The 12,191-nt window shown below is 44.9% G+C and overlaps 1 protein-coding gene across 1 annotated transcript in view; it reads left to right on the top strand.

Annotated features, from left to right (window-relative positions):
* LOC135204277 (run domain Beclin-1-interacting and cysteine-rich domain-containing protein-like) overlaps nt 1-12,191 on the top strand; it is a gene marked incomplete at its 5' end in the record, with an annotated part of 51,687 nt that continues 39,496 nt past the window's right edge. Inside the window, 4 exon segments of the mRNA XM_064234420.1 lie at nt 1-78; nt 673-839; nt 8,339-8,471; nt 8,597-10,258. Coding sequence (XP_064090490.1) covers nt 1-78; nt 673-839; nt 8,339-8,471; nt 8,597-10,258 — 2,040 coding nt within the window.

Genomic DNA, 12,191 nt, shown 5'->3' with positions numbered 1-12,191 from the left:
GTTTATGGAGGATTTCAGCGCCTTTATGAAGCCATTTTGCGTATATTTTATCATGGCTGCCTGCACAAAGATACTCAGGTATTGTATTTGTCCTTGTTGTGGTGCATGCTAAAGTTTTTAAATATTGTAATGCATATTATTATGGAGGTATAAGTATGAATGATCCGTGTAAATGGTTGAGAATATGGCTTCTAAGAGAATAAATGTTGATTTATCCGCAAGAGTGAGAAGAAAATTGTCAATGTATTCTTGAAGTATTGGATGAATGGACTGTAAATTTGATCATATATCAAAGAGCATAGATGGTAAGTGGGATTTGCATCGGTTCAAGATGGTGGTTAGGGAAGTGTCCTGGACTCAAGTCCTATGAGAGAAAGAGGGTCAGAGAGGGTTGATATAATGGTGAAGAGAGATGAGAAGTAGAGACAAGTCCAGATGAGAGAACCTCTGTGACAGATCTATTTAGATGAAGACTTGGATGAAATACTAGTTCAGAAAGTGCATATCTGAATAGGGAAGAGAACTGTGGGAACATGTTTCAAACTCATGTCAAAGCACTTTTCATGTAATCATTGTTATTTAATGAGTTTTTGAGTTAGCAGTTTGGGAAAATTTGTCCAGAGAACTTTGTATCGATTGAGAGAGAGAATAATCTGTCCTTTCTTCACTTAGGGAAATGCTGACATTTGGCCTTTTATTGTTGGCCTGCGTGTTATCAATCCAGTCCTTGGGCCAAGTAGCGAAGCAACAACAGTTCCTAAACCTGGTGATAAGTGGATCCATTCATCATTACAAAATCTTCAACTAGCAGCTAAGATAACAGCTCTCACAGCAGATAGGTAAGTATTAACAGCATTTTGATATTTTAATAATACAGTGTGTCTTAATATAAATACCATGATAGAGGTTAGTTTTGCTTTCTTTTACAAAAAGGGAGGAATCGGTTAACATCAGTGGTATTTTACTTGAAATGAATTTTGCTAACCAAATTTAAAAGCAAATTTGATACTCTTTGCCCTTGTAGAAAGATGAATAGTTTTAATGAAGATTACATCTGCTCCTGTTGGTCATTGATCTGTAGGGACTCAGTGAAACAAGGAAGCCTCTGTTGCTGTACAATATTCTAGAAAGGTTTAGACCTGAAGGGTGTAGAAAATTTCAATTTCTTATAAAGTCTAATCTGTAGTTGGTATCGTAAAGTTACATTTTGGTTATGGAATTGTCCTGAATATTTCTCTTTTGTAAGTCATTGTTATTTTAAAGATAGTTTAACAACATTGGAGAATTTCTGTTTTGTAGATGTGTGTAGATATTTTTCAGTTATGATGAGACATTTAATTTTTGTACAAGTAACTTACCCAGCAGATATATACTTAGCTATAGACTCGGTCGTCCCGACAGAATTTCAAAACTCGCGGCACACGCGACAGGTAGGTCAGGTGATCCACCATTCCCGCCGCTGGGTGGCGGGTCTGGAACTATTTCCGCCCGTTTTCTAAGCCATAATTTCTCTGTCGGTTGAACGAACAACACCTATTGTTCGTTCCTCCATCTTGGATTTCAACTCGTTTGCCGAGAATTTGGATTGGTTTTTTGGTGACGTATTCTGTTTTTTCTCTGGCTTGGCATACGCTTATTGTGGACTGTTTTTCGACTTTGGTTTTGACTACTCTTTCACGATGTCTGACTCTAAGGCTTCACCTATGTTTAGAGTTTGCAGTAGGGAAGATTGTAAGGTTAGGCTGCCTAAATCGGCATTAGATCCTCATAGTATTTGCGCTAAATGCAGGAGAATGAATGTTCTTTTATTAACACCTGTGTTGAATGCGAGAACCTTACGGAGCTTGAATGGAAGGAATTATCATCATATGTTAGGAAGCTTGAGAGAGATAGTGAGAAAGGCTTCAGCTAGGTCATCTAGTAGAGACTCTTGCTCCTTTAAGGTACCCGAACGAGAAATTAACTCTCGACCTTCTAACAATTTTTCCCTTAGCCTCAGCTGCTTCTCCCTGTTCTGAATCCAAAGATTCTTCGTCAGAGAGGGAAAATGTAAAAGCTTCAATAAGACTCAAGCTCAGCTCGAGCTCTAAACCAAGGTAAGAGTGGTGATAGTGACTTGTGCAGTGTCCCCAGTGCAGTGGAGGGGGCGTCTGACCGGTTCCTCATTGCTCCTAGGCCTAGACCGCTTCCAAAACTCCCAGGACCAGGGGAGGAGGAATGTCGAAAGCCGCAGGGAGGATGCAGAACATCCCCAACGGTCAGCGTCCCTTCGGCAGATCCTGTTGTTAAGACCCAGCTGCCTCGGATTGCCGCAGAAAAGGCGTCCTAAAGGAGTGTTTCGGCTCAGACTCTTCCTCTCCTAAAGGCGAGGATGGAGTTCGGCCTCTCTTTCGCGCCCTTTGAAGAGAGCCTGGAAGGCGCCTAAAGGAGACGCGGCTGACTCCAGCCAGAGTGTTTTCCCGAGGATTGGCCTTCGGGACCTAAGAAGACTAGACAAGAGGAGCCTTCTCTTCAGGATCCTACGAAGAAGTTTTTGGTTAATCTGCAAGAGCGTTAGCTTCTCTCGTAGGCTCTTTTGCTAAGGACTCTACAAGGAGGAAGGATGTCTCGCTCCCCCCCCCCCCCCCTGTTAAGAGTTCCGCTAAGCGCCCGCTTCGTATAGGAGAGAACCCTCACGATCTCCAGGGCGTTTATCGCCTTCGTCGAGAGACTCGTCTGATAGGAGTTGTTCTCCTGAGAGAAAGAGCCCTTTCGCCCTATAGGCTGTCTTCCCCGAAGCGCCCTCTGAGACAGCCGCGAATCGAGCAGGAAGTCGATCGGTTTAGGTTACAAGGAACCGGAAAAACCGATTTAGGTATCAGGATCCCTTGGGTCTACAGGACCAGGAGCCAGGAACAGGCGCAAAGAGGCAGCAAGACGCAAGAAAGGGCGTCAAGAGCCTCTTAGAACCACAGGATTCAGGACGTCAGGATTCTGCTAGAAGGCAGGAATCAGGACGCTATAGCCGGACGCCAGGACGCCATGAGTCAGGGCGCCATGAGTCAGGGCGCCATGAGTCAGGGCGCCATGAGTCAGGCGCCTGGTCGGGCGCCAGGATCAGGGCGCCAGGAGTTAGGATGCCAGAAGGCAGGACGCTAGAGTACGTTAGGCGTCAAGTGTTAGGGCGCCAAGAGCCTGTTAAGCGTCAGGAATCAGACGCGGGGATCTTTTCAAGCGCCCTGAATCAGGACGCCAGGAGCCTAGCAAGCGCCACGAACCTGACGAACCTAGACAAACAAGAGTCTAGTAGGCGCAAGAGTGTTTCCCTCCGACAGGCAGGAGCCTCACTCTTCGTATAGAAGTGCTAATGTTCCGCGCTCCCTCTCGAAAGGAGTTCTTCTCCCGGGAAGAAGAGCCAGATCACTCCAAAACGACGTCTCCTTCTGTGGATCAGTTTGGACCAGGTATCGGAAGACGAAGAGCCAGTAGATGTAGCAGTTTCTGACTACAAGAGACTTTCTCTTTTGCTGCTAAAGGAGTTCGGAGACTCCCTTCATCCTGCGGACCCTCCTTCCACCAGGATCGTTGATGTCCAGCACTAAAGCTCTCAAGTCGTCTTCCTTCGTCAAGATGCGCCCCGCTCTTTGTATGAAAAAGGCATTAAAGACGTTTTCAGAGTGGTTGACTTCCAGAAGGGAAGCGGGCAAGACAGTTTTTTCCTGCCCTCCTTCCAAGTTAACAGGCAAACCAGGAAGGTGGTACGAGACCAAAGAACCTATGGGGTGGGGTTAGGTCTGGTCTTCTTCCGCAGATGCGGGATTTTGCTTCCTTAGTGGACTCGTCTAGGAGGAAGTCGTTGCTGTCTGCTAAGGCGACTTGGGGCATGTGTGAGCTAGACCACCTTCTAAGGCCTCTTTAAAACCCTAGAAGTCTTCAACTTATTGGACTGGGCTTTGGGAGCGTTAGCGAAGAGAGCTCAGGACACTGACTTTGTTTCCATGGATGGAACTTTCGAGCGTCTGGCTTGCCTGGACAGAGCGGTCATGGGACGGTTCTGTGGAAGTTGCTCTCTTTTTGAACGGGAAGTATTAAAGAAGAAGATCTGTCTTTAGCTCTTTCTTAGCAAGAGCAGTATCACCTTTGCAAAGGACATCTCTTCTTTTTGCTGCCGTTATCCCCGCACCTTTTTCCACAAGAGACTGTTAAAGAGGTTTCTAAATCTCTTACGGAGAAGGCAACTCAGGATCTCCTCACGCACTCAGCCAAGAAGTTTAGGCCGGCAGTGCCTATAGAGAAAAAGAGAGACCCTCTTTTATTCAGCCCTTTCGAGGTGCCTCCTCTTCTATAGCCCCTCTTAGAGGTCGCAGACCAGAGAGAGGAGTAGACCATCTAGAAGGTCCTTCGGAAGTCTAGATGAGCAGGAAGTCCTCCAGACGAAAGTAGGCGCCAGGCTTCTCCACTTTGCCAAAGTCTGGGCGCAGCAGAAGGAGCGGACTCCTGGTCCCTCTCTATCCTGAAAAAAGGATATACTTGATCCCCTTCAGGGAAAATCCTCCTTGACGACAACTCCAAGGGAGTTGACCGCAAGATACTCGGATCCGGTCCGAAAGCTTGCTATGTTGCAAGCAGTGGAAAAGACAATGATTTCCAAGGAAGCGGTAGAACTGGTTCAAGAAGATCTCCAGTCTCCAGGATTCTACAATCGGCTATTCCTGGTACGAAAGCATCGGGGGGATGGGAGACCGGTTCTAGAACGTCAGTGCCCTGAATTTTCTTTGTATTGAAGAAGAAATTTCAATGGAGACGTCTTCCTCTGTTCTATCTGCTCTTCGTCCAGGGGACTGGATGGTGTCCCTGGACCTTCAGGATGCGTATTTCCATGTGCCAATTCATCCGGCAGTAAGGAAGTATCTGAGGTTCATGTTCCAAGGGAAAGTGTTCCAGTTTGCCGAGCGATGTGCTTTCGGACTTTCGACTGCCCCTCAAGTCTTTACGGACATCATGAAGAATGTAGCTTATTGGCTACATCTGGAAGGGATCAGGATCTCGTTATATCTGGACGATTTTGGCTAATAAGAGCCCAATCGGCCAGAAAAAATGTCTGGAGGACCTATTAGTTACTCTAAAAGTTGACAAAAAGTCCTTAGGACTTTTAGTAAATCACGAGAAATCCATGCTGACTCCCCAGCAGAAGTATTGTCTAATCTGGGGATTCAGATGGATTCTCGGAGTTTTCTAGCGTATCCTTCGCAGGAAAGGAGAGAAAACGCTGCTTAGAAAGGTGTCAGTCTTCTTAAGGAAAGAACATTGTTCCGCGAGGGAATGGATGAGCTTACTGGGGGGGGGGGACACCCTCTCCTCGATGGAAACACAATTCGTTTTCCTTAGGAAGACTTCACCTACGACCCCTTCTTAATTTTATCTGAAGGAGAAGTGGGATTGGAAGTCCAACAATCTAGGAGATACATTTCCAATCTCGAAAGGGATCAAGGAGAAATATCCGTTTGGTGGTTAGATTCCACAGAAACTAAGCAAGGGAATCTCCCTTCGCTTACAGAACCCTCGCCTAGCGTTGTTTGCAGACGCCTCAGATTCAGGGTTGGGTGGGGAGCGACCCTAGGTTCGCAGAAGTGTCAGGCACTTGGGAAGGAGATCAAGTGTCCTGGCACATAAACAAGAAGAGCTAACAGCCATTCATCTAGCTTTGGTTCATTTCGAGGAACAGGTCTCAGGTCTGGGGATTCAGATTCACTCGGACAACACAACAGCCCTCGCTTATATAAAGAAACAAGGGGGACTCATTCCTTTTCCCTGTACGAATCAGCAAAGGATCTGCTGATTTGGGCACAGGAGGAAAGGAAGATCTCTCTCCTCACAAGGTTTGTGCAGGGAGAGAAAAATGTCCGGGCAGATCTGTTAAGCAGAAAAGAACAAGTCCTACCCACGGAATGGACTCTCAATCCTCAGATTTTGCCAACAAACTTTGGCATCTGTGGGGAAGGCCCAATATAGACCTGTTTCGCGACCAACAAGAATCACAGATTAGAAACCTATTGCTCCCCGATCTCGGATCCTCAAGCAGTAGCAGTAGACAGCTTTCTGCTAGATTGGACGGGCTTGGACGCCATACGCCTTCCCTCCTTTCAAGATAGTAGGAGAAAGTATTGAGGAAGTTCGCTTGCTCGGAAGGAACAAGAATGACCCTCATCGCTCCCTTCTGGCCGGCTCTCGATTGGTTCACAGAGGTGCTGGAGTGGTTAGTGGATTTTCCAAGATCGCTTCCACTAAGGAACGATCTTCTCAAAACAACCCCACTTCGACAGGTTTCACAAAACCTCCCCGCTCTAAGTCTGACCGCCTTCAGACTGTCGAAGGACTTGTCAGAGCAAGGGCTTTTCACGAGAAGTGGCGAAGGCTATTGCAAGAGCCAGAAGTCTCTCCACTTCTAAAGTATATCAGTCGAAGTGGAGTTGTTTAGAAGATGGTGTAAGGGAAAGAAAAATATCCTCCTCCAGTACCTCTGTAACTGAAATCGCAGATTTTCTCCTATATTTGAGAAAAGACTGTAACCTGGCAGTTTCAACAGTGAAGGGTTAGAGAAGTATTGGGCCTCAGTTTTTTCGACATAGAGGAATAGATCTGACGAATAATAAAAGATCTTCATGACCTTATAAGGTCTTTTGAGACCACGAAAGAACATGTAATCAAGAAGCCTAGCTGGAACTTGGATGTGGTCCTCAAGTTCCTAATGTCGGAAAAAATTGTACCGTCTCACGCAGCTTCGTTTAGAGACTTAACGAGAAAGTCATTATTCCTTTTTGCGGTTAGCAACAGCCAAGAGAATTAGCGAGTTGCAAGCTTTGGAAGGTAAAGTGGGGTTAAGAAGGATTCAGCGATTTGCTCCTTTAAACCATTTTTTCTAGCGAAAAATGAAAATCCCTCAAAGCCTTGGCCAAGAAGCTTTGAGATTAAAGGACTATCTTCATTAACAGGGAGAGAACTAGAAAAGGACTTTGTGTCCAGTCAGGGCACTCAAGTTCTACCTGGAGAAGAAGAAGTTGCTGAAAGGTACAGAAGAAAGTCTTTGGTGCTCTGTAAGAGATCCGAAAAGAGCGATTTCTAAGAACGCCCTTACATACTTCATAAAAGATGTAATAAGTGAAGCTCACCTTAAGTGCGAAGAAGAGCATCTCAAGGTTCTCAGAGTGAGAGCTCATGAAGTGAGAGCCATAGCTACGTCTATGGCATTTCACAAAACATGGTCGCTTCAGGCTCTTATAGAGTCGACATTTTGGAGATGTAATTCGGTGTTCGCCTCTCGAATTACCTAAGAGACGTTAAAATTTCGTACGAAAAGTGCTTTGCTCTGGGGAGCGTATGTTTCGGCGAATTCAGTGCTGGGAGAAGGGGCTGAGGCTAACCTTCCTATTTTAGTTTAAGGCTTAATTTACTGTTTATTGGTGGTTGTTTTTTATTGGTTTAATTGTCAGAGGAATACCCTCTTACAATTCATAGATTGTAACAATACTAACATGGTCAGGTGATCGGGATTGGCTTCAGTGCTCTTTGTGATTTGTTTTAATAACCTTAACTCTGTCATGTAAGAGGGCGAGTCTCCATTGATATGACAAAGGTCAAGGCTCTACCATGTAAGTGGGTCAGCCCCCATTGGTACGATCCAGTATAGGCTCTGTCGCGTAAGCGGGCTAGCCCCCATTGACACGATCCAAAGATTTTATTCAACCATAGGTTCATTCCTCGTTGAAACTCTTGAGGCAAGCAGACTCATCGACAGTAGTCATGAAGTCTTCAGCCCAATAAGGTAGGAACTATGGATTATGTTAATCCAAGAACATAGGTTGTTTTTTTCCCTGTTTTTTTTAATGTATTTAGTTTAAGTATTATTTTGTTTTTAGCTGTCTCTTGCCCGCCAACCAAGGGTGCCAATCAGCTAAGTATATATCTGCTGGGAGGGTAGTTACTTGTACAAAAATGATATTGTTAAGATACAATAAAGTTTTGTACATACTTACCTGGCAGATATATATGATTAATGGCCCACCCAGCCTCCCCTCAGGAGACAGGTGGAAGAGAATTATGGCTTAGAAAACGGGAATAGTTCCAGACCCCGCCCACCAGCGGCGCGGGAATGGTGGATCACCTGACCTACCTGTCGCGTGTGCCGCGAGTTGAAATTCTGTCGGGACGACCGAGTCTATAGCTAAGTATATATCTGCCAGGTAAGTATGTACAAAACTTTATTGTATCTTAACAATATCATTTTTGTGTAGTGTTGAGAAACACAGTGCAACCTCTGAATTTGTAATGGTTCTTTAATGTAATCTGTTTGACTCAACAGGGAACATGTTGAAAAACATTATCATCGTTGGGCTTTATTCAGGTCCCATCCTCACATTACCGCTGTTAAAACATGCCTGAAGGCGCTGGAAGAAAATTCGCAAGATGGATTGGCAAACATAGACCCCAAACTGGTAATCTACAGTTACTGTTTCATTCTTAGACTTAGTTTTGTATGATTATCATTTGTATATACTTAATGACTTCATGTACTTGGTCACTATTACAATATTACTTTTTTTCTTTTTCTTTTTAACAGCTTGTTGGAGACTATTACCCCCCTCCTGGAGTTCCTCAGGTTTTTGGCCCACCAGATGCAGCTGACAGGTTGTTGAAACTTAAATCTCAGTTGTATGATCCAGCTATCAGTAAATTATCAGCTCTGGATCGTACAACATCATTGCCCACCACGCCTTTGTCGGACAAGGACTGGATACCAGCTTGGCCTTACACAAACCTAGGTAAAGGATCAAAAACTTCAGAAATCCAAACTTTTCAGAGGTCTTCAAGTCAGGATAGTTCAGAGCCAAAGAAAATTTCAGTTGAGTCAAGTGAAAGTATTTTCAGGAGTTCCTGTCATCCTCCTGTAAGAAGGGGGAAGTCTGAAGCATCTCTTCAAGGCTTACGAAAAGATGCGGTGAACCCTATTAGGAGACCTTTTGGTGTGTTGGGTGTCGGTGAACAAAGTGATAACGATTCCTTTATGTGCCGAGAAAGCCCTGATGGTAGCTCCGGCAGCTCTGACTGGCCTGTAACAAGTCCGGTTAGTCAGGCAGTGCCATTCATAAAGAAGGATTCTCCGCAGTTATCCAGTTCGTCAAGCTCTCCCATTGCCCGGTTGGTCAAGGGAGAGCTGCTCAGTAGAAGTGAGACTGGAACTAGACCCAAAGAATTCTTCAGCACTCCAATGATGAAACATCTTCAAGTTTCTCCTCATCATCTTGATGTAAGTGATAGCAGTGAACCAGGCAGTAGTATCTCTCCAAGTCTTCTGCAGGTGAATTATGGTGGGAAATATACACCCAGTGATGGGGATGCAAGTTCACCTCATGGTTCAAGTGGAACTTGTTCCTTGGACGCCAGGACTCCGCAGTTACGTCGACGTGCTAGTGGAGGAAGAACGGGGTCCATCCATGCCGATAGTGACCTGGACAGTGAAGAGACAGTGGATGGCGGTGCTGTTCAGGGATCTAGGCGACGAAAGCGGTCTTCCATTTCTCAGCACCGTTCCGGTGTGTCTGTCAAACATCTTGTTGATAGTCGAGGTGTGCTTGGCAGTGAAGTAGACAAGTCTTGCACTTCAAAGAATCATGTAAAGAATCTCATGACAAACCAAAGTAATACTGACAGTGATGTGAGAGACTCATACATAGAAGGAGGAAATAAAGTGTCTGTAGAGACTACAGTTGCACCAGATCATCTAGCAGTTTCAACACAGCTCACAAAAGAGATTATTTCAAAGCCTGTAAAATCAGAGAATATATCCTCTCCTGTGAAAGTTGTTGTCAATGATATTACTGGTAGTTTGGCATCCAGCGCCCCAGGAACTGGGGTAAAGTCATCGGAGTCATCAAGTGACACGGCAAAGTCAAAAAAGAAAACGCATTCCAGGTCTCGGTCAGATGGTTCTCAAGAAATTTCGACCAAGTTGAAAATAGCCACGTCAAATACAGCCCCTACCTTAGAAACGGGTATGAAGTTAGGGGAAGAAGTGACTTTTACGTCACAGATTCGCAAACGTTTTATGGATGATGGAGGACATAGCATTACGCCTGCAGCTGATTATGGTGTATCTCCCCGACCACAGCCTGGCCAATCTCTCATTGGCTTTTTGTCTTCTAAGGATAAACCCTATGCTGAGTTGGATCGAGAGAATGCCCACTTTAATATTTCGGAGGCTGTTATAGCTGCACTTACACAGGTGAGATGTTTGATGTTTGTATTCAATCTTTCACTAAGTTTTGCTCAAATGATTTGAATGCATCTTTATTTTTTACTGGACACTATTTTTACTGGACACTTTGCAACCTTTAAGGTATCTAGGTGTGTTGTTAACCCACTGCAAATAGTATGTTGAAAATCTGTACACAATTTATATCGGAGAAAATTCTGAAAAATATACAGTGTAGTGTTTTTGTACTGTTATTAAAGTAAAAATTTTGTAAACTAGCCCAGACATATATAGAAAGGAAATAAAGATGCTCATGATTATTAGGTGTACTAGAAACAATGGAGTAGTTTTGGCCTTGCTAAATTTAATCTTTCTGTGTTTTTTATAGCAAACTCTTATTTTCATACATTCAACTTCACCTGTCAGATATATACTTAGCTATAGACTCCGTCGTCCCCGACAGAAATTAGAATTTCGCGGCACACGCTACAGGTAGGTAGGTCAGGTGATCTACCGTCCCGCCGCTGGGTGGCAGGAATAGGAACCATTACCTTCTAGAACCAGATTTTCTCTGTCGCTTGGAATGTAAACATACGTTTGCAGTTCCTCCTGACTTGATTTTCGTGTTTCATCGCCATTGATCTTCTGGCTGTCTTTTACAGGGAAAGTACTGGGTCTTTGGCTCGGCATATAACTTGCTTTATTAACATTTTAATGAATTTGGCTTCTAAAAATTTTCAAAGATTTTTATATTATGTAACTACCGAAATGTTGGTAGACACTCATAGTTTTTCAAGAAAGGGATTAATATTTATTCATTGATAAGTGAATAAGTAGTAGAATCGATTGGGGAAATATAAAACTCTAACTTCCTACTTTAGGAAGTCAGAAAAGCATATAACTTTTTACGCTTCCTTTAGAGGCTTTAATAGCTCTCGTGCTAACGAGCAGTTAGAGTATTAACAGTAATAGTAGTTTTTGCATCCTCATCACCTTCTTACTCCATAGAATCTACAAATTCATAAATTTGAAGATAAATGGATGTAGCTCAAAATGCGAGCTGTTATAAGGTAAGAAGTGAATTTAATGTTCACAGCGCAGTGGAGGGTGCGTTCTGATCGGCTCTGTTTTGCTCCCAGGTCTAGACCGCTTCCAAGCTCCCTGGCCCAGAGGAGAAGGAAAGTCGAAAGCCTTACGGAGGTTATGGAGAATCCCCACCGATCAGGCGTCCCCTCGGCAGGATCTGAAGAACGTCCCAGACTGCCAAGGATAGCCATTGGAAAGGCATCCTTTTAAAAAAGTGCGTCTCTTCTTCCGTTTCTTCATCTTACATCCGAAAAGACGAAGAATGTACATGTTTGGAGTTCGGACGATCTAGCGTGTTCTCTGAAAACTAAGAGAACACTGAGCGCCAACTGGACTACAAGCGAAGAGCCAGCCAGGAAGCCGCGTTCCAGCAAGCAAGCGCGAGCCACGTTCCAACAGCCAGCAGCGAGCCGCGTTCCAACAGACTAGCGCGAGCCGCGTTCCTACAGCCAAACGTGAGCCGCGTTCCAGCAACTGAGCGCGAGCCGCGTTCCAAAAAATTTTTTTTTGGCGCAAGGCTCCTTCAAAGAGAAAACAGACGGTAGAGCGAGGAACTTATAGAGTGCAATCAGAAGGAATCCTTCCATGAACGTACGGGCAGGCGCCTGAAAACGAGGCAAAGCACCTGAAGGGGCCAGAATGAAAGAGGCGCAAAGCGCCTGAAGAGCCTTGAAACAGGCGCCAGCGCCTTGAAGGGCCTGAATCGAGGCGCAAAGCGCCGAAGCCGCTGAAACGAGAAAAAGGCGTCGAAGCACCTGAAACGAGGCGCAAAGCACCTGAAGGGCCTGAAATGAGGCGCAAAGCGCCTGAAGAGCCTGAAACAAGGCGCAAAGCGCCTGAAGAGCCTGAAACAAGGCGCAAAGCGCCTTAAGAGCCT

This window comes from Macrobrachium nipponense, chromosome 44 (assembly GCF_015104395.2).
Source record: "Macrobrachium nipponense isolate FS-2020 chromosome 44, ASM1510439v2, whole genome shotgun sequence".
Classification (NCBI taxonomy): domain Eukaryota; kingdom Metazoa; phylum Arthropoda; class Malacostraca; order Decapoda; family Palaemonidae; genus Macrobrachium; species Macrobrachium nipponense.
Note: the sequence above shows the minus strand (reverse complement) of the source record. Positions and strands in the feature narration are given on the sequence as shown.